This window comes from Brassica napus, chromosome C5, assembly GCF_020379485.1.
Source record: "Brassica napus cultivar Da-Ae chromosome C5, Da-Ae, whole genome shotgun sequence".
Taxonomy (NCBI): domain Eukaryota; kingdom Viridiplantae; phylum Streptophyta; class Magnoliopsida; order Brassicales; family Brassicaceae; genus Brassica; species Brassica napus.
This window is the reverse complement of record NC_063448.1, coordinates 34,805,815-34,827,660: the sequence shown is the minus strand read 5'-3', so window position 1 is coordinate 34,827,660 and position 21,846 is coordinate 34,805,815. Positions and strand designations below refer to the sequence as shown.

The following is a 21,846-nucleotide window of genomic DNA, read 5'->3' as shown; positions in this document are numbered from 1 at the left end:
GACCTAATTCGACTTGACCTAACGGGCCTTCTCGACGATTGGGCCGAGGTGTCGGTCCGCTGAACCGAGTCGTCGAGCCGAAGACTTACGGTCGTTCGCTCTGCCGGCTAAAAGTAGTCCAAAGTCGAGTCGACTACGGGCTCGCGAGTCGACGAGCCGAGCTCATCTGTTTTGATCATGTGTCAGGACAATCATCATGTGGGCCTTTTGGGAGGGTCAGGCCCGTACCAACAGTAAGTCCCCCAGTTCGCTGGTGAGTAGCGTAGCCGACTCAGTGAATTTGGAAGTAGGGTTTACAAGATAATTGTTCTGGACCCGCGATCCCGCTCGACTCCTCAACTACACGGACGACTCGCTTGCTCATGACTCACAGTTTCATTGGATTGGTTCGAACCGGCGGTTTCCTTTGGCTTTGGTTACAATCGCTGGATTTGGTCTAAACCGGTTCCGTTTTACCTCGAGAAGTCGAACCGTCACAAGATCCGGTGAACTTCACGCACCTAAATGGGCCTACATAGGCCCATCTAGGTCTAATGATGACGCCTCGGAGTGCGCAGTCTCTCCTTATAAATACCCCTCTCGCCTCTCATTTTCTTCATTCTTCACCCGACTCAGGTACTTTCTCTCTCTTTCTCTCTGCTTCTCTCTCTACCCCTTTTTAGTCATAGATTCCTAGAAACTTGCCATGTCGTCGGGCAGTAGGCTTTCCAAGGAACAGAAAGGGAAGGCTGTGGCGACGGAGACGAGCCCCGTACGAGTCGTCGACTCGACCCTGCCTTCTGATTTTGAGGCGATACATCGTGAGGCCATGATGGATACGACGAATATGGATACGTCCCAGCGGGTCTTGGTCGCCGAGTCGGCGCGCCTAATTCGCGAGGAAAGGGCAAACGTTGAGTCGGTTGCGCAAGATTGTGCGAGAGATGGTCGAGGTGGAGCCCACGACACAGAGATTTCTCCTCCTGATTTTGTTCCATGCTGCTATCATCCTGAGGGGATTTTCGAAGATCTCCCGACGTTGGCACCGGGGCTGTTACGTCCTCCGGCCGTGGAGGGACAATCGTGGGAGAATGTTGAGGCGACTCGTTTGACTCCAAGCAGCGTGAAGATTCTGTTGAGGGAGTGTGCTGGAGTCGGGGTGACTTTTCTGATTCCAACTAAGACCCAGAGGCCATGGTCACCCCCGGTGGGATTCCAATGTGTTTACGAATCCTATTTTCAGAATGAGACCAGGCTTTGGTTCCCGATCCCTAGGCTCATCACGTCTTACGTGAGGCGTCGTGATGCGGCGATAAGTCAGTTCTTAAATGGTTCATTTCGTCTCCTGGTAGCATTGTTAGTGATGGCGGCAGAGATCGACGTGTCGATGAATGTTCGATCCTTCGATGAGTTGGCGTATCTTAAGTCGATGGGGGAAGGGTTGTACTTGATCCAAATGAGGCCGAACTACAACGTTATCGTCGGGATCCCAATAGGACGAACAACTGGCGGCGTTTTTATTTCTACGTCAAGTCGGATGAGTTTGCTTTCGAGGAGCCGCCCGGTGACACCTTTCGTTTTTTATGGAACTCTGAACTTGGTAGATTGTTGCTGATAACTCGCAATTGACTGCTTCCCTGATCTTACTAGTTTTCTTTTGAATGCAGTTGATCTTCCGGATACGGCGGCTTATCCCGAAGAATTTATAGAGAATGCTCGGGCTCTCACACTGCTCCCTCAAGAAAGTTGGGATAACATTACTGTGGAAAGGATTCGGCGAGTCATCGACAGGATCTCGCGAAGTGAGTTTTCTCTTATTTCACTCTCGTTTCTTTGTTATTTCATCATTCTTACTTGTCGATCTTTCGCAGAGGATTGGGGATCTGATCTTTTGCCACTAGTGACTGGTCGCAAATGTCGGTTTTCGTTATTCACGAGAGCAGAACAGAGAAAGATCACCACTGCAAGAGAGATGAAGGCCCTTCCAGACTTAATTGCAATCATCGGGAAAAGGCTGAGTGCCTCATCTAGTGACGTGCCGTCGAGGACTCCTGACGGAGTTGATCGCTGGGAGTCTCCTCCTGCGGTCATTCGAACAACGCCGGTTCCGGACCCTGTCGGTTCCGAACCTTCAAGGGAAAGTTTTGTGCCAGAAGTCGACGAGTCGGCGCAAACTAGGAAGAAAGGAAAGAAGAGACCGGCTCCTGACGCATCTATCACTATGGTTCAGGGGGGTTCATCGGAAATTGCTGCCGAGGTTCGTCAGGATGAACCTCCCCAAAAGAAGAAGAAGAAAGATAAGAAGAAGAAGCCTGCTGAAAAGGACCCGGTACCGAGTGTCGGGGCAGAGAATCGAAAGCTCGTGGTTCACGAAGAGTCGAGTCGTGGTAACGGGGCTTTGACTGATGACGGGTTGAGCAGTTTTCCGATCGTTCCCTTGGAAAGGGAGAGAAGGGAACCATCTGTTGATCGAGGTTCCGACGGTCGAGACCATTCTAAGACTCCCGAAGGGAGGCGCGAAGCAGAAGTTTCTCAATCGATCACTGCCACCACTCCTCGCCCTACGCCGTCGGCGCCCGGAGGCAGCTCTACTCGAAAGAAAGGTCCCGTCAATTTCCCTGATCACGTGGAGTTCAAATACGACGGTGAGACACCGCTCGCCTACACCCCTGAGGATTGCGCCGAGTTAGTTCGCCAAATCCGAGGCGGTGCAAAAGATATGCGGTCGGTTAAAGACCTTATCTTCAAGGATGCTTATGTCGATGCGGCAAGGACCAAGGTTCTGGTAACCTTCTGTCTTTTTAATGCTTCTGGTCCTGACGCTCAATCTTTGTTTACGCAGAGTGATGGTAGCATGAATTACGTCGTTGAGCTGTATAACACGGCCTTGAAAGAAACTATCTCCAAGTTGAAGAACGCTGAAAGGCTCGTGCGAGTGAAGGACTCAGCTCTTAACCGTAAAACGAGTGAGTTCAAAGCAGTGATCGAGAAGGCTGAGGCAGAGCAGAGTCGATTACTCGCAGGGAAGAAGGTCCAGAAGGCGAAGTTCACGGAGAAGTTTGGAGAGCTGAAGGGCAAATTCAAGACTGCTGGCGAGAAGATCAGAGTTCTTGAGCGAGAGAAAGCCTCTCTTGAGGAAGAGAAGGCCGCTTGGGAGAAGGAGAAGGCTGCTACGGCCTTAAGGCATCTGAATGAGATTAACCGGTTGAGGGACTCCTGAAGCTACGAGGTTACCCTTGAGAGGGTCCGCGTCCAGACTGAGATGATCGCGAAGTGCAATAGGCGCTTCAACAACATTCGCGAGCGGGAGGCTCGTCGTGATGATTTCGACACCGCGAGGTATCTCTACAGTCAAGCATTCGGGACGAAGAAATGTCTTGAGGCGTTTAAAGAGAATGGGATCGACATCCCTCAGGAGTCGATCGATCTATTCGCCGGGCAGGAAAAAGAGTATGGTGAAGAAGCCGATGGCCTTGATGTGGGTGAAATTCCTGAAGAGTATCTCTGCCTGTCTCCTCTCATTCTAGCGTCTAAGTTCCTCAACGAGAACGTCCTGGCGGCGATTGATCCGTATGGGTCAAACGCTGGTTTGATCGATGCCGGAACCGCTGCTATCCTTCAGACTCCAAGCAGGTCGCAAGGCGAACCGTCAGCTGAGAGGTCGGCGGTTCCGTTGGTCGACGTATCGACAGTTCCTCCCATACTTCCTTCGAGTGATCCTGGTTCAGCTCCCTTAGGAGCAAGCTCTATTGTTGATGAAGAAGCACCAGCTCGAGAGGTCGGTCCTGGCGACGCAGATCCGGTCCTCCCCGCCAAAGGAAGAGAAACGAGACCCGGTCCTGAAGACCTGGTCGAGTTGTCTGATTCTTCGATCGAAAGAAGCGGCCAGAACGAGTCCAGTGATGGAGCACCTCCCGGAGTAGGGGAAGATTTGAATGCATCATCAGTTGAGAGGGGGGAGCGAGGGAGCGAGGACGCGATTGCCCAAGTCCCCGAGGAACCTGAAAGCAGGTAACTGGAGGCTGACCCACCCATTTCCGACGCGGGAGTTGTCGAGAATGCTCTTGATCCGGCTCCTCGACTTTCAGTGGACGACCCTGGCCGTGTCGAGGGCTGGCTCTTTATGTTTGTTGTAATCTATCTTAGTTTTTTTTGTCTTTTGGCCCTTCGAGGTCTTGTGTTGTTGTAACTCCGAACCTCTTTGTTTTGTGGCTTTGTTTTTTGTTTTGAAGCTTCAATAATCCTAATGATTGTTTTTGGACTTAGAAATTTTCCAAACGAAGTTTGCCTTAGTCGTGAAACGAGGCTTCTTGGTCTCGGAACTGCCAAAGGTCTTTTGACGAGTCGTCGAATTTTGTTTCTGACTTTAGGTTTTAACGATTTTAATCTGGCAATATGGTCGGCATCTCGAAGTAACACTCAAGGCTGATCAGATGGTTTATCGAGTTTTGACGTGTTGTGCCGTCAGTTCGAGTCATCGAAAAGTTAAAATTTTCGATTTCGAAGAGAATCGTTTGTTTTTCAAGCGACAGCGGTTCTCAACCGATCTCAATGTAATCCTAGAATATTAGGTTGGCCAAACCTGACTTTAAAGGATCATAAGATGATTGAAACCCACCGTCTCGATCGTATCGGCTGGGACCGTGATACGACCGGGAGTCCCCCGAGCACGTGTCTGATCAGGACATGCTCATTAGTGGGTGCGAGTGCTAGTACGTTCGTCCGAGAGACAGGGTCGTGCTCGTGCGTAAGCATCGCCAAAACAATTCGCACTTCCTCTCGTCGAGGGAATTTGTTTTGAATTTTTGGTTATAGCTGGACCGGTTAAGGCTGCCTACGTACCTCTGGAAGAGGATCAAGCCATTCGTAGTTCCTTTTTGATGAGCGAAAGTGGCAGTAGATGCGCATTCACTAGTTTTTTTTTTAGGCGAGTGAAAGTGACTGATTGTCATTCACTCGTTGGTTTTGAGGTCTGATCGAGCTAAACTGGCAGTCGCTCGATCGTTAGATACGTTCTCAAGAGTAGTATCTTCGGAGATGCATGGAGTTCCTTGCTCTGGGAACAGGTTCGCATGTTGATGTCTCGAGTCGATAGACTCCTGGTTTAATGACTTGGGCGATCTTGTACGGTCATTCCCAGTTAGTTCCAAGCTTGCCTGCGTTCAGCTCCTTAGTGTTTTCGAACACTTTGCAGAGTACGATATCGCCCAGTTCGAGGGGTCGAGACTTGACCTTCTTGTTGTAGTAGCTCTCGATCTGATGCTGATAGTTCTGGATGCGGAGCAAGGCTTGGTTGCGTCGTTCTTCGATAGCGTCCAAAGCATCGAGCAGCATGTCGCTGTTAAGCTCGACGTTCTGCGGCATTTTTGACCGACGTAGACTGGTTACGTTTACTTCGGCGGGGGCCATAGCTTCGACTCCATGGGCCATTGAGAAAGGAGTTGATTTCGTTGCTCCTCGAGGAGTCATTCTATGCGACCAGAGAACACCGTCGAGTTCATCAGCCCAGCATCTTTTTTTCAAGTCGAGGCGTTTCTTTAACCCGTCGATTATGATCTTGTTGGATGCCTCAGCTTGACTGTTGCTCTGCGGGTATCGCGGACTCGATGTGTTGAGTCGGATTCTCCATCTTTCGCAGAACTCTCGAAACTTGTTCGATATAAGCTGGGAGCCATTGTCAGTCACTATTTCGTAAGGTAGGCCGTGGCGACATATGATGTTTTTCCACACGAACCGTTGAACTTCTTTTTCTGTTATGCTGGCGAAAGCTTCCGCCTCGATCCACTTTGTGAAATAGTCAGTTAGGACTAGGACAAAGCTCTTATGTCGAGAGCTCGACATAGGGCCGATTATGTCAATTCCCCATCGCATAAAAGGGTATGGTGCCGTCATCGTCCGTAGCAGCTCTGTCGGGGAATGGATTGTCGAAGTGTGTCACTGGCATTGGTCGCATCGTTGAGCGTATGCTTCGCAATCTGCGTTCATCGTTGGCCAGCAAAAGCCGAGACTTTTGACTTTTAGAGTGAGTGCTCGACCTCCAGAGTGATTTCCTGCAGCGCCTTCATGTGTTTCGGCCATGACAAGATGGGTTTCTTCGCCGTTGATGCATTTTAAGAGTACTTTAGTTGCGGTCCATCGATGGAGCTCTCCATCCAAGACGACGTAGTGGGCACTCCGTGTCTTGAGTCGTCTTGCAATCCACTTCTCGGGAGGTAGCTTTCCATCGACCAGATAGTTGATGAATTCTGTCCTCCAGTCCGCAGCTTCAGTTTGTTTTGCTGCGGGGTCTTCGTCCATGGGAGTGGCTTCGGTTATGGGTGCTACAACGGTCAATTCGCTAAGCGAGAGCTCGATGCTTGGGTTGTCGATCTTGTGGATGGGAATGGTCCGTTTCACCTGATCGCGCAGCCTACTACCCAAGGCAGCGAGGGCGTCGGCGCACACGTTCTCTCCTCTGGGGACTTTGGTGAGTTCGAAGAACTCGAAGTCTTTAGCGAGTGTTTGAACGACTTTAAGGTACGCGTCCATTCGTTCATTGCGAGCATCGTAGTCGCCGCCAAACTGACTGGTAACGAGTTGTGAGTCGCAGTATGCACTGAGGCATTTTGCTTTGACTGCCTTAGTGAGTCGTAGTCCTGCGATCAACGACTCGTATTCCGCTTCATTGTTTGAAGCGGTGAAGCCGAAACTGAACGACTGTCTGAGCTTGATCCTGAGGTCTTCTGATTTCGAGTTTAGCTGATCACGAAGGTCGAGGACTCGGGGCATGAGTTGAGGTTGAACACTGGAGTCTTCGACTCTTTTAGCCTTGGACTCGTCGATGATTGAGCGAAGATCGTTTTTAGAGTCGTGCTCACGGTTGATTGTCTGCGACTTTCGCCTGAGCTTGTTTCTCAAGTCATTCGACTCTTCTGGTCTGCCGTTTTCACTCGGTCGCTTGCTGGAGTGTTCGTGAGAATTGCGGACTTTGTTGTCCTCTTCTTCATCCGAGGAGGAACTAGGTCGTGCGAGGATAACTTGGACGCATCGACGATTACGAGGTTGCTCTTCTTCGACTTGTGCTTCGCCCTCGTCTTCGTCTTGCTCTTCTGGCTTGTCATCCTCTGCGCGCTTGAGTCGGGCTCTGGCCTTGTCTTGACTCTTCTGAGCCTTCTTTTCTTTGTTTTAGCTCCAGCTCTTGGTGTTGTTCTGCCTAGGCTTGGGAAGCTCGACGTTGGCTGTTCCGTTTTCGTAAGATGAGAAGAGCGCATCGACCAGATGCATGCAGTTCCTCGTATCGTGCGCCTTAGACTTATGGTAACTGCACCATAGGTTTGGCTCGGTCGGGCCAGGATTCGAAGTTGAAGGCGCCGAAGAGGTTTGCGGCTTCTCGTCGTTCTCCCAGACGTTCCAACCCTTCTCGCGTACGACGACAGTCAATCCCGGGGGCAGGTTTTTATCTTCGACGACGTAGACGAAGCTTTTCTGCTGATTAGACTTGTTGCATGTGGCGTGCTGTCGGGGTTCTTGGCGTGCCTCAGGAGCTTTTGGAGCAGTCGTCGGTTTAGCGGCCGCATTCATTTTCTTGAGTATCGCTGCTGTGTCCTCTTCCATTCATATGAAGTTGTTCGACCTCGCGATAGCATCTTGAAGCGACATGGTGGGGTTTCTGTAGAGATCCTCACGAAACAGGGACTTGAAGTATTGGGTATTCATCAACGCGTCAACGGCGATGATGTCCGGGATATGCACCTTCGAAGCGACAGCTTTGAACTTCTCCATGAAGTCGCAGAAGCTTTGGTTCGCTCCCTGAGATAAGTTCCAAAGGTCGGATAGGGTTGCTCCTTGTCTCGTAAACATAATGTACTGCTTGAGGAATGCGGACGTCAGGTCGTGAAAGTCGTTGATGGAGTCTCGTTCCAATCCAGTGAACCATCGAAGGGCTGGTCCTTGAAGACTCTCGACGAAGAGCCGACAATAGCCAGCGTCTCTTTCCTCATCAGAAAAGTTAGTTCGACCCATCGCTATGTTGAATGCGGTGATATGGTCAGTCGGGTCTGCCTTTCCGGCAAAACTCGGAAGGCAGATTTTCTCGGCTGGTCGGTACCGTACGTCGGTGATCCACCGGGAAAAAGGAGTTTTTAGGGTTTCGCCGAGGACGCGTTCAATCAACGGCGCCGAAGTAGGTCCTTCAAGCATTCGGTCTTTCATGTCCAGGAACGACTGCTTAAGCTCAGCGAGTTCCCAGACGGTAACGAGTTCTACGCCACCGGGTGTTTGAACCTGGGCGGCGTTTGTGTTCGTCGTGTTTTCTGCGCTGGCTGTTCGGTAAGTGTCGAACAGCTGTTTTCGGACCGTCGAGGCAGGATCTCCTGAGTTTCCGGCCAAAGGAGCCAAGATGGCGGCGATGGCGGCGAGCTGATCGTTCGTCGCCTTCTGGGCGGCGTCTTGCTGCGCCATCCTCTCGAGTATGGTGTCTGCGAAGGCCGCTGCTGTCGGAGCGCCTTCAGCCGTAGGTGACTCGTCGTCGGACGGCGAGTCAGATCGAGCCATGATCTTTTGCTGACACTACTCTGTCTGCCCCACGGTGGGCGCCAACTGTTTGAACCGAGACTGTCGATAAACTAGTAAAGAGAAAAGAACGAGTTCTCGTCGGTGGGTCAAGACAAAGACGTGTTTTATTAGATCAAGTGAACGCTCAGTCGTATTACAAGGAGGGGAAAACAAGGAAATGAACCGGCGAAAGCTGGTTTGCCGAAGAATACAAGTTGGCGAGAATAAGATGTAAAACCCTAGTTTCTAGCCGAAAGTAAGTGTGTGGTGATTTGCGGATCCCTTCATCGTTGTCTTTCCTCCTCCTTTTATAGACGGTCTTCTGTTGACCTAAATTGACTTGACCTAACGGGCCTTCTCGATGATTGGGCCGAGGTGTCGGGCCGCTGAACCGAGTCGTCGAGCCGAAGACTTACGGTCGTTCGCTCTGCCGGCTAAAAGTAGTCCGAAGTCGAGTCGACTACTGGCTCGCGAATCGACGAGCCGAGCTCATCTGTTTTTATCATGTGTCAGGACAATCATCATGTGGGCCTTTTGGGAGGGTTAGGCGCGTACCCAACACTCTTCCTCACGGAGAAAGGCTTCTACGAGTTCTGGAACTGGTTCGACTCCGAGAGCTGGTACCCTCTCGGCCGTATCATCGGAGGCACGCTTTATCCAGGTCTCATGGTCACCGCCGCCGTCGTGGCTTACTTCTTCGGTAAAGAGATATGGGACACAGGAGCTGGCCTTGTCGCTGCTGCTCTCATCGCTATTTTCCCTGGCTACATCTCTCGCTCCGTTGATAACGAGGCCGTTGCCATTTTCGCTCTTTTGTTGACGTTTTATCTCTTTGTCAAGGCGGTGAACACTATATCCTTGGGGAGGATATGTGTTTATCATTAACTTGGTTCCGCTTTACGTCCTTGTGTTGTTGATCACTGGAAGGTATTCGATGAGGCTTTACGTTGCTTATAACTCTCTCTATGTATATCTTGGGGATGCTGCTTGCGATGCAAATTAGGTTTGTTGGGTTTCAACATGTTCAATCTGGAGAGCATATGGCTGTCTTCTTGTTGATGCAGGTTTCTTCTCTTTCTACCACTTGTTCCTGCCTGTAAAGGTCTCATTTGGTTTTTCTTGGTTTATGTGTTCACCCCTTCTTTTAGTTTCTAGTATTGTAATTGGGTTTCTACTTAACCTGTTGATTATGAGCTAGAAAGTTGGAACCTTGTTTCTGATCGTTCTGTTTCACACACATTGTATAGGTGTTTTACTTCCTCGACTGGGTGAAGTACCAGTTGAATGACACCAAGTTGTTCCAAACCTTTTTGAGGATAACTGTGACATCGGCTATTCTGGTTGGTGCTATTGCTTTGGGTGTTGGCACAGCGTCTGGCTATATATCTCTCCGTGCACTGGTCGATTTTACTCACTGCTTGACCCGACTCATGCAAAGCCTCACATTCCCATTATTGCCTCTGTTTCTGAGCATCAGCCTACAGCATGGTCCTCTTTCATGTTTGACTACCATATTCTGCTCTTCCTTTTCCCTGCCGGACTTTACTTCTGTTTCAAGCGTTTGTCAGACGCCACAATATTTATCGTCATGTATGGTCTCACTAGCTTGTACTTTGCTGGTGTCATGGTTCGGCTTATCTTCGTCGCCACTCCAGCAATATGCCTTATTAGTGCCATAGCAATATGCCTTATTAGTGCCATAGCTTGTACTTTGCTGGCGTCATGGTTCGGCTTATCTTCGTCGCCACTCCAGCAATATGCCTTATTAGTGCCATAGCTGTCTCCGCCACTGTCAAGAACTTAACATCTCTGTTAAGGGCAAAACAAAAGGTTCCCCAGACTGGTTCTTCTAAAGGACCTGGTAGTTCAAAAGCCTCGTCAAAGGTGAATCTTTAATGTCCCTGTTCCAACCAATTTCTATTGTACCGCTTGCCACCTACTTTGAACCGTGTTACGCTTCTCTTGTGAAAGTAGAAAATATAATCCTTATCTCCTATGTCCTGTCAATACAGGTTACACTTGATCAGGCTCAACCTTTCCAGAAGAATGGTGCCATTGCTCTTCTTGTTGGAGTATTTTATTTGCTCAGTAGATATGCTATTCACTGCACATGGGTGACGTCAGAGGCATATTCATCTCCCTCAATTGTCCTAGCTGCAAGAGGAGCCCATGGAAACAGAATCATCTTTGATGATTACCACGAGGCCTACTACTGGCTTACGCAAAACAGTCCCACTGATGCTAAGGTCATGTCGTGGTGGGACTATGGGTACCAAATCACTGCCATGGGAAACAGAACTGTCATCGTCGACAACAATACCTGGAACAATACTCACATTGCTACTGTTGGACGTGCCATGTCTTCTTATGAAGACAAGGCATAGGACATCATGAGGTCACTTGATGTGAATTGTGTTGGTCGTCTTTGGTGGCGTTACTGGCTATTCTTCAGATGATATCAACAAGTAAGTCTCTTTACTTCTCTCATGTCTGTTCCTGTGGTTGTATATGCTAAACAAATACTTCTTTACTGCACTGGACGGTCTTCTAGTACTTTGGTGGGTCGTAAGGAAACGTTCTCAATACAGTTGATGTGTTGGATTTACTGATTCATTTTTCCTTTTAAAAATATGGTTTAGGTTCTTGTGGATGGTGAGAATCGGAGGTGGTGTATACCCAGTGATCAAGGAGCCTGATTATCTTGTGAATGGTGAATTCCTTGTAGACAAAGGTGTATCGCCGAAGATGCTGAACTGTCTCATGTAAGTTCCGTACTCAAGACTCTACTCTTATGTATATTAATTTTCCTCCAAAATGAGTTGTATCTGAGAAAGATGCAATGCATCTTAATTGTGTGTTTACTTGTAGGTACAAGTTATGCTATTACAGGTTCGGCGAGCTTGTCACAGAATATGGCAAGCCAAAGGGGTACGTCAACCACCAATTCTGAATGTCACGTCTTATACGTGTCCATGTGACAGAAAAAAATTGGGTTGTGAATTGTTGGCAGGTATGATAGAGCAAGAGGGGTGGAGATAGGGAATAAAGATATCAAACTTGAACATTTAGAAGAAGACTACACAACATCAAACTGGATTGCCCGTATTTACAGAGTCAAACCTCCCACAAACAGGTTGTGAGACACTTTTAAGAGATTCCATCTTACAGAGTATGGCTTTAGATAGTGAATAGTTTTATGGAGGAGATTTTTGTTGGACATGGGTTTGTTTTCATGCAGACTGTTTTTGTAGCTTTTTATTACTTAAAAGTTCGGAATATATTTGTATGTTTGGTCATCTTACAACAAGTTCTGAAATCTAATGATTGAGAGCCAATATAAAAGTCAATAAGTATAGCTGTCTTGTTAAAACAGAAACATTGTAAATGTCAATAAATTATATCTCTCTTGTTAAAACGGAAAAACATTCCGTAACTACTAGATTTTGACAGTCCTTTCAAAGCGCATGTTTGTTTTCCCCTTTTAATTTCATTTAAAATTGGAAAATAATTGGGAATGTAATATTTTCATATATTTTTGTAGCAAACTTAAAATTATTATATTTCTTTATTATTATTTATTAATAAATTATGTTTACAAAATTTTGATTGAAGTTGTGAAAGGATCTAAAGTGGTATTTCTCTAGTCAATAAATTTTATTATGATGAGAACTTTTTTTTACTAAAGTTTTTTTATATACAATTTTAATTTGTTAATAAACTATTATACTAAACTTTGAATAAATATTAATGTGTTTCATTATAATATTAAGATATTTTATGAATGTTTAAAATATATTGATAAAAATCAAAATCCAATAGTCATGTGTTTATTTATGTGTTTAATGTGAGTTTATTTTTGTTAATATAAACAAAACATTTGAAATGGGCCCGAATTGCACAAAAGAAAAAGATCTTGAAATACAACAAATATTAATTTTAGCCTGAATTGTCCAAAGGAAAAAGATCTGTACCGATAAAATGTATAGTTTATGACCAGTCATTTTAGAAAAAAGACAGAATAAGAAAGAAAAAAAAATTATGTCTCTGAACTATAGCATGATTAGTTTATTAATACTTGTTTGAATTTTTCATTTGATAGCTTCGATAAATTTGGATAAAGAAAAATACGTTGGAAGTGAACATTTACCAAATACAAAAGATAGATCATGCTAATATATCTATCTATCTATGTATATAAAGTACAGTTCTCTCAATTCTGGTGCCTCCACGTCACCCGCCAGCTAGATAAGTCGTCGCTCTTCATCGCGATACATGTCGCCGATTAATGAAACTCGGCGTTTCATTTAGACGCACGTCGAGATGTGCTTTCTTCATTTATCGCGTGTTGGACTCTGAGTTTACTCCCTTTATCTGGCCCAGATAGATGTGGTTCTCGCTCTAACCCTAATCATGCTAATATATCTATCTATCTATATATATAAAGTACAGTTCTCTCAATCCTGGTGCCTCCACGTCACCCGCCAGCTAGATAAGTCGTCGCTCCTCATCGCGATACATGTCGCCGATTAATGAAACTCGGCGTTTCATTTAGACGCACGTCGAGATGTGCTTTCTTCATTTATCGCGTGTTGGGCTCTGAGTTTAGTCCCTTTATCCGGCCCAGATAGATGTGGTTCTCGCTCTAACCCTAATCATGCTAATATATCTATCTATCTATATATATAAAGTACAGTTCTCTCAATCCTGGTACTTCCACGTCACCCGCCAGCTAGATAAGTCGTCGCTCCTCATCGCGATACATGTCGCCGATTAATGAAACTCGGCGTTTCATTTAGACGCACGTCGAGATGTGCTTTCTTCATTTATCGCGTGTTGGGCTCTGAGTTTAGTCCCTTTATCCGGCCCAGATAGATGTGGTTCTCGCTCTAACCCTAATCATGCTAATATATCTATCTATCTATATATATAAAGTACAGTTCTCTCAATCCTGGTACTTCCACGTCACCCGCCAGCTAGATAAGTCGTCGCTCCTCATCGCGATACATGTCGCCGATTAATGAAACTCGGCGTTTCATTTAGACGCACGTCGAGATGTGCTTTCTTCATTTATCGCTCGTTGGGCTCTGAGTTTAGTCCCTTTATCCGGCCCAGATAGATGTGGTTCTCGCTCTAACCCTAATCTCAATTGAAGAATCGCAGACCGTCTCTTCTATTCCTGCGATGGCGCCATGTGATGTCTGAGCTTCCTTTCTCTATCTGAAACGGCCCAAGTTGTGATTTCGTGATTAATCCCATTGATTCACTCCCCGACAATGTGTCTTTAAAGCGTTGTTTAGAGAGGCGGTGTGGGTTTGTTATAAATATATATGAGATTCATCTCCTTACCTCTCTCATCATGCGAAAGAGATAGAGATTCCGCCGGTAAATCAAGTTAGCGCACGTGATTGAGGTCCAATTTCAAGTCGGGGTCGTCTGAAACCAAACGGCCGCGCTTCATACGCGGAGGTGGAAGAGAAGAGAGGAGGTGAAGAACATCGTACCGGTGGCTGTTCCAGTTAACAAGCGCCGTCGGGGAGTTTACAAAGGTAGCCATCGAAAAAGAGAGCGTGACGACCAATAATCTCCAGGGCCATTGATGCTTTTGAATTTGTCTGTGAAAATTGGAAGAGGATAGATCTGGTGCTGACGACTTCAGAAGAGGTCTCTTTACTAAATGACGTCGTTTCATGGTCTTTTTGATTGCAGTTTGAGGAGAAGGAAAACGTTTGTTTCAACAACGTTTCCAATGCCGAAAACATAAAACAATGTGCATTTTGTTAAAATTGGAAACTCAAAACGACGCCCATTGTTTTTGAGAAATTTGAGATTTGTTTTGTTTTTTGTATTTCGGACCCCATACTAAATAAACGTATCTTTTTGCCCCATAAATCTTAACTTTCAGTTCTCTCTCTCCACTACATAGTAACAACGTATCTGGTCCGTTTCGTCTTCTATATAATGTTAGATCATATAGATTGTTTTTAATCGAAGGAAAAGTTAGAATCTCTTTACTAGGATTTAAAAATCATCATCTATCTATATACCATAATCCATTAGACATTATTCACTGGTACCTACTAATTTGTATCGAAGTGATTGGAATGGCAACAAAACAATGAGGATTTACAACTGTTTTGGATGTGTAATTTTCAAAACCAGGAGAAAACTGTTTATTTTCATAACAGTTAGGAGTATATCACCATTTATATGCTTAAATAAACAGCATCAATTTGGATGAATTGTCTTCGATTTCCATGTACCAAAATACCTAGAAGATTTTTTATAAATAAAAAACGCAAAAAGTGAAAGAACCAAGGAATATACGATATATTGTCAAGCTTATTTAAAAAATACATAACACAAAAAAAAAATTAATGCAAAACTGAATTTACTGGTTTAACATACATATATTGAACTATAACATACGAATATACTTTACGTTAGGGGAGTTCCCACTAACATCAAGATATTAAAAAAGATTCCTACTTTTACGTTAAATATTCATCATACCATAAATTCACATAATGAATCGACATAATTATTATCTTATACTATTATTTATTTATTTAACTAAACCAATCATCTTACATCTCAAAAAAATTGTATTAAAATGAATTATAAATTGTATTACATGTAAAATGTATTTTATTCACATCTCAACATAGCTACTAAAACATTATTCCGTTTGGACAAAAACATAATTAAGATTAATATTAATATCTTTTTTATGTGTAAAAGTTTTTTCCCCTTTCACCTCAAAACACGCAGAATTTATATTAATATCTTTCAATCTTTATATATGTGTAGTAAAAAAAAATATCCTGAAACTGTTTGAGGAAAGCACAATACGCACAAAGTTACACAACCTAACTCAATAGTCAATACACTCTGAGAATCATACATAAGATAATATAATACAAAAACATCTTATTAAACCATTAGATATAACATACCTATAAGCCTTATTGAACCTCACAAATATACAAAGAAGCTCCATCCAATATTAAATTTGTTTAAGGTTTTAAAATATACTAACACACGTTTTACACTAACGTACTAGCAAGTAACTAAAATATAATTATGAAACATATTGTTATAACGTATATACACGTTCGACTGCATCTTCACAAAGCCATTAACTCGCATCTACACTTACATGGAGACCCCTATCCTCCACCTACATAAACAATGTTCTATTTCACAATTATCATCACCATCTAGAATACATAAACATAAAGAAAAATGACTTCCCAACTCAGAGCCTCCGCACGTCTCGCCAACAAGCCAAAACACAACTCCGTTTACTTGAAGAAACTCAAAAATGCTTCTGAGTTTTCCCTCTCCGATGTCATTGCCTGTGTCTATGCTCCTGACGTTTTTTTGCACAAAAGACTTACAACACTATCTTTAAAAAAGACAGGATACGCCACCTCACAAGGAGCCCTTTCCTTACACTTAGATGCTATACACAAGAGATGGAAGCTTGCCTCAAAGCTGGCAATGCTGAGGCACACTTTATAGAGGAAGTGAAGCAATACTTCGCATTGGATCAGCCTAAAAAAGGCCTCAAACATCTAAAGTTCTCGGCCAAGAACAACCATGATTTAGGTACATATTTCTATGCTAATCTTCTAATGATCACAGGAGAACATGAAGAAGGCATGACATTTATGGACCTCTTCAATTGGCGTACAAACATGTTATCAGTCGACCGATATTGGAGAAACTGAGAAGTACCTTGCGAGATGTCCTGATCGTGAAGAGGCCATCTTATGGTACAAACATGATCCTTATAATGCACCCAAGAATCTGCATGCTCAAAGGAAAAGAAGATAGGTGTAATGTTTGTTATTACTACAAGCAGATGCAGATGTTCTTGGATATGATAACCTGACCATTGCATTCGCCCTGCCCAAAGATCCATTTACTTGCCAAGTTTTGAATTCCTGATTCTCTTTTATAAGTATCCTGTTTTGTTGAACTTTAAATATTCCAGTACATGTGTTTAATATTAACGGATCTTTACTTGGTTATCAAAAATCATTTGGTCATACATACTCAAACTTTGGTCATACTATCATTTCTTGCAATGCAAGTTTACACCGTTTCAACACACATCCGCACCAACGAGCATAAGCCCATGCCTCACAATCGTAACCAATAAAGATTAAGCCCACTAACCAAACTTCTAATTTCAAAACATAGTATACAACTCACCACTCAAATTCGAGATAAACATCAAATAAACAATTATTAAGAACATGTAATACATAACACATAATGATTCAATAAATGTACGTATCTTGATCCAACATCATAGCACACGATACATTTTTTAACTAATTATATTATATTATGTTTTTCCTGTTCCATAATAAATTTACAGCAAAATTTTAAAATAAAATAATATATTACTCGGTATAACAAATGCAACAATATAGAAGGTAATAGAATAGGTAAAACAACCACTAATAATACACTGAAACTGAATAATATATTAAAAATACAAGTACATTCAATATAAACAAAATATAAAATAATCAATGTTTTGAGTAACCACAACAATAAAAACTCGAATAACACTTACTATATATAAAAATTGAGCAAACATTTAATAAATGTATATCATTTCAATCATGAAAATTGTATCATACTAATACAATTTTATAATATCTAGCAAGAATAATAAAAAATAAACAAAATTATTTAAACATATCCGAAGATGATATTAAAATGTGTTCTCATTATAAAAAACATAACATAAAATAAAGATAATAACTAAAATAGTATAATGTCATAAAATATATTTGATAACAAATAAAAAAACAAAAACAAGTGATAAAAATAAGCAAACATCAAACATTAACTAAAATAGATATAATAATATCCTTCATCACTTAAAAGGTCCTAATAGACAATAAACACTATTATACGCATCTTTCGCAAATGCAAATCTAAAAAACAAACCACCAAATCAGATAAAAAATAAAAACGAGATTACAAGTAAAGTATACCACGCTCGTAGGGCGGGTCTAATGTATAAATCAAAGTTTGTTAGGATACATGGGTTACATTTTCAATTTGTAAGGTTTATAATGAAAGTGGGCCTAGCTTTCTAAAGCATTCAAACTTTGATAATCAACGTGTGGGCCTGTAAAATCAACATGTTACCGAAACAAAATTAATGAGAGCCACGAAAATAGGGAGAAATCGGTGGTTGAATAATTTATGTGAATACCCTTAATGAAGGGGTCGAAATCTTTGAAAAATCAGTGGCATAGATAGTAAATAAAAAGGTATTATAGGGGTTAGAATTATATAGGATCATGCTTTAATAGTATAAATTGTTTAAAAAAATAAATAAATATGGTTTTGTAATATTTTAAATTAAATACACCTTCTATTATGGTGCAGTCATGAGTCGAGACATTGGAGAGCTGAGTGAATCTGACGAGGAAGAACTGATTGAACCTGAGCAAGGGGATAAAGGTGCTGCCAAAGAGACTGACTTGGAAGAGGAACTTGAAGCTGTGTGGAGTGGACTAGTTACTCGATCAAGGTTGAAAGCACAAGAAGAGAGTCTCCAACACTTAGCCAAAAACATGGGGAATAAACCAAAAGGAGAGATTCAAGATAAACCAGCCTGTTGGTTTAATGTTATTTCTGTGTAATTGATTTCATTTAAATTAAACCAAAGACAGTTAGGATTAGTAAACCAATTTCGGGTGGGATTAGGATTTAATAAACCAATTTCGAATTGGGATCAGGATTAGGAATTAGATTAAACCATCTCGGTTTATGATTAGGGTAGCTGGGAGTTTTCTATTTACTTTGTACACAGTCTTTGAGAGAAACCATTCAACTTTTCAATCAAAAACTTACAGCAAAGAGTTGTCTCGTTTCTTGTTTTCTCTGTTTAGCTGAAGGAACATTGATCTCACCTTAGGGAAGGAATTTCTTAGTGAAAACCTTCTAAGACAATACATGGTAATCTTGTGTCTTTGAGTAGAAAATCATCTATGTCGCCATTCCATAGCTTCAGAGAAACGTCCATAGTCCAGCAGAGTGCTAGTAGCCTCCACGGACAACCCTCTTTCATTCCCCTTCAAGTGATCCATGAGCAGAAACCATACCCAGGCTTCACCATATTATAAGTTTATATTTTATACCCATTTGAACTCTTTAATTGTACTATCTTAATATTTTGACTCTCTTATTAAAATAGAAAACCATTCCCTTTTACGTAACTATTGTTTTGTAATATTTTAAATTAAATACACTTTCTATTATAAATTTAAACTTTATACCCATTCAAATTCATTAGTTTTACTATCTTAATATTTTGACTGGTTTATAAAATAACTGGCCCATGGTTTTTTTCATAACAAAAATATTTCTACTGATTTAGGAAATGTGTTTTTGAAACAACAGAGACTCACGAAATTTAAGAACTTACTATCATCACTTCAACAATATTGCAACCACATCAAATCAATCTTAACTTAGAAATATTTTGTATGCAATATCCTAGCTTAACAACCAATTCCATTCATCCAACAACTTAACTAATCATGTCTAACTAACCCCTCTAGTGACATCATTTAGTACATGTAAATAAAAAGTGTAGGCTTTATCTCGGGAGTATCGATCACTGAACACATGGAATCAACTCAAGCAAGTATCTTGACCTATAGACAACCCTCTCTGGTTTCCCTTCTCTCTTCTCTGAATCTGATTTTTTTTAATGAGCAAAGTTGTAGGCGAATAATGGGGTCATTGATAATGTATCTACCCCTCGCTTCCAAAAAATGTGTGATCATTCCTTTGAATTAGAATAGTGGGGTCATAGGTAATGTACCTACCCTTCTGCATCTTAGGAAATCATCTCAATTTTTTATAAATATATATGGATGCCAAAGAGAGGTGGAAGGAAAATCAGTGACAATAAGTCTAATACCTTCCAGACTTGCAAGAGGATTCCGATCCAATGTATACCAAGCCCCAAGATAAGCAAGTTAAGCTCAATCATGTTGGAGGTTAGCTTTGGTAAATCGTAACATTTTCAGCAAGTATGAATAACTGGCAGGTTGATCCACTTTAGCATCTATAGTTCATTCTGCAGTCAATAAATCTAAGAATGGTGCTAAAGAGTGGTTAGATGAGTAAGGAAAATTGTAGAAGTTCATTGTCCATTTCTTGACTCAATAAAACTTTATGAAAACATTTTAAAAACTCATAGATAAATAATATTAGCAAACCCTACACTGTCCCCAGTGTATATTTAGTTGGAGTTTGGTGAGAATATAAATCATAAGTACTGAATGTAACAAGGAGAACAATAAACCTGATCGCTGATGTCGATGTCAATCGACACGGGAATGTGTCTATCGATCGGTGCGGGTGTTGTACTGTCGATCGATGTCGACCTGGTCTCATCGGTCGATGACAAATAACCTCTCCTTGGTTCTCTTTCTGGTTTTTTTTTTTCTGGTTTGTCTATATATTTTTTAAACCTGCAATAAAGTAAAAACGAAAATAAATAGCATGTAACTAATAAAACTATAAGAAATTACCTAATAGTGGGGTGCCTCCCAATCAGCGCTTTGTTATAGTCATTTAGCTTGACTGTGGAGGTTGTTTTTGGCTAGTAATGATCAAAGTGACCACTTGGTTGTATGCAAGTGTCCACTTCATCTTTGCTCATCTGGAACCAAGTGCCAATGAAGCTTCTTATGGCCTCATCTCCTCTGGTCCACTGATTCTTAAATATTTCTCTAGCAAGTTCACTTGCATGCATCCTATGCTGAAGATTCCCAATGTTGCGATGTTGCATTCCAAGTCTGGCATATGTTATTTCTGAGATGTCCTTCAGCTCCTGGTAGACATCTTCTTTCAGCAAGTCTTGAGAGAAAGTGATCTCATCAAGCTTATCATGTAGTGACTTCTCGGTAACCATCTTGCTTCGCCGTGCTGCATAGTCGCGGTCGATCGATGGTCGAGTCCTTCTGTCGATCGATGGTGACGGTTCTGCTTGGAATCGAGTTGTTTCTGAATCGTATCCATCTCCTGTTGCAAAGCGTCCAGGCGTGTGGTCAGGAAATCTACCCTATCACGTAGCGGGTAGTAAACACCATCAAGCCGATAGGTGAATGATTGTAGCCTATCTTTGAATGGTGCGAGGTGAGCGTCGATCGATGCTTGGATGCTAGCGTCGATCGATGTTTGAGTGTGAGCGTCAATTGATTTTGATCTTCTTGCGCCGAACACATGTTGTTTCTGAAGCATAGCTAGGTTTTGCATCATCTCATACGTGCGTGTGGTCAACAAACTGATCCTGTTGTCGAACGGGTAGTAGACATCATCGAGCCTCTTCGAATGATAATCGTCTGAAGTTTTGATAACTCTGTAGATCTCTTCTACTAACTCATCAATCTCTGCTTTGTTGTATATGTCTTGCTCTGGTCCGTTGTATGGATACCTCTGTGTTATCCCAACGAGGTTTCCTCTTCCTGTTCGGATGAAGTGTACTTCGTTTGGATTCCAAGTGACCATCGATCGATGGTGCTGCTGCGTCGTCGATTGATGGTGGATCGTCTGATCTTTTCTTCGAGTGGAAGAAGTTACTGGACCCATTCATGGCAATGATATCAGCTATGTTCTCCTTGGATATGTTGAGAATGCGTCCATCCATTGCTCTTGCTTGGCTTTTTGGATCCCTGAAAATACCAAATTCATCCGGAGTTAGATAACCATAATTTGTATTATCTTTAACTTGTACCTCAAGATTTGGTTTTTGATGATCGTCGATCGATAGCTTGATGTTGGTGTCGATCGATGTTGACGTCACATCTGCAGACGATGTATTGAGAAGTCCTCTATCATCTGTGGCAAGACCAGGGTACTCAATGTTTCTCTTTGTGGTAGTCCTCGTCATACTCATCAGATCTTGTCTCCGGTAGTTCAGTGTCTATTGCGAAGCTCTCATGAAGGCTAAGCTCTCATGAAGGCTGTCATCTGCCTAACTCCCAATAGAATAATCGCCTTGTCTTCTGATCGTATCACCATAGTAGTAATAAATCGATGTCTGAGGCTGGGTAGGAACGTCAAAGCTCGAATAGCAGTGTGCTGGCAAAGAGAAAGTCTCATTCGCAGGACTGCTGTCGATCTATTCTCTGGATTTATCGTCGATCGATCCTGAATACTCGGTTTCGTATTCGTCCTCATAATTGCAGTGGCATGCTGAAATGAATCATGTGTTAACTCCAGTGTTGGACGTCTGTGGCCTCACAACTCTGACTGGATCATATTGGACATAATGATTTATCAGTGTTAGAC

General features: G+C 42.8%; 2 protein-coding genes, 1 long non-coding RNA gene and 1 pseudogene across 3 annotated transcripts; 2 read left to right on the top strand and 2 right to left on the bottom strand.

Annotated features, from left to right (window-relative positions):
• The first annotated feature begins 685 nt into the window (after positions 1 to 685).
• On the top strand, positions 686 to 3,199 carry LOC111206156 (meiosis-specific protein ASY2-like). Its single transcript, XM_022702528.1, has 3 exons — positions 686 to 1,520; positions 1,647 to 1,781; positions 1,851 to 3,199. Exons 1-3 carry the CDS (start codon positions 686 to 688, stop codon positions 3,197 to 3,199), a joined length of 2,319 nt encoding a protein of 772 aa, XP_022558249.1.
• Positions 3,200 to 7,572: 4,373 nt separating this feature from the next.
• Positions 7,573 to 8,511, bottom strand: LOC111206155. The gene has a single exon (XM_022702527.1). It carries the CDS (start codon positions 8,509 to 8,511, stop codon positions 7,573 to 7,575), a length of 939 nt encoding a protein of 312 aa, XP_022558248.1.
• Positions 8,512 to 8,978: 467 nt separating this feature from the next.
• Positions 8,979 to 11,807, top strand: LOC111206154 (annotated as a pseudogene).
• A 623-nt stretch (positions 11,808 to 12,430) lies between these two features.
• Positions 12,431 to 20,841, bottom strand: LOC111206607. The gene is made up of 2 exons (XR_002658933.2): positions 13,858 to 20,841; positions 12,431 to 13,728 (listed from the first exon to the last, which is right to left on the bottom strand). It is a non-coding gene; the product is annotated as an uncharacterized LOC111206607 (long non-coding RNA).
• Positions 20,842 to 21,846: the final 1,005 nt, after the last annotated feature.

Excerpts from the sequence above, each read along its gene's own strand:
- LOC111206156 (XM_022702528.1), top strand. The coding sequence starts at position 686 with ATGTCGTCGGGCAGTAGGCTTTCCAAGGAACAGAAAGGGAAGGCTGTG. Across the intron at positions 1,521-1,646 it reads TTCTACGTCAAGTCGGATGA|TTGATCTTCCGGATACGGCG; the intron begins GTTTGCTTTCGA and ends TTTTGAATGCAG. Across the intron at positions 1,782-1,850 it reads CATCGACAGGATCTCGCGAA|AGGATTGGGGATCTGATCTT; the intron begins GTGAGTTTTCTC and ends GATCTTTCGCAG.
- LOC111206155 (XM_022702527.1), bottom strand. The coding sequence starts at position 8,511 with ATGGCTCGATCTGACTCGCCGTCCGACGACGAGTCACCTACGGCTGAA.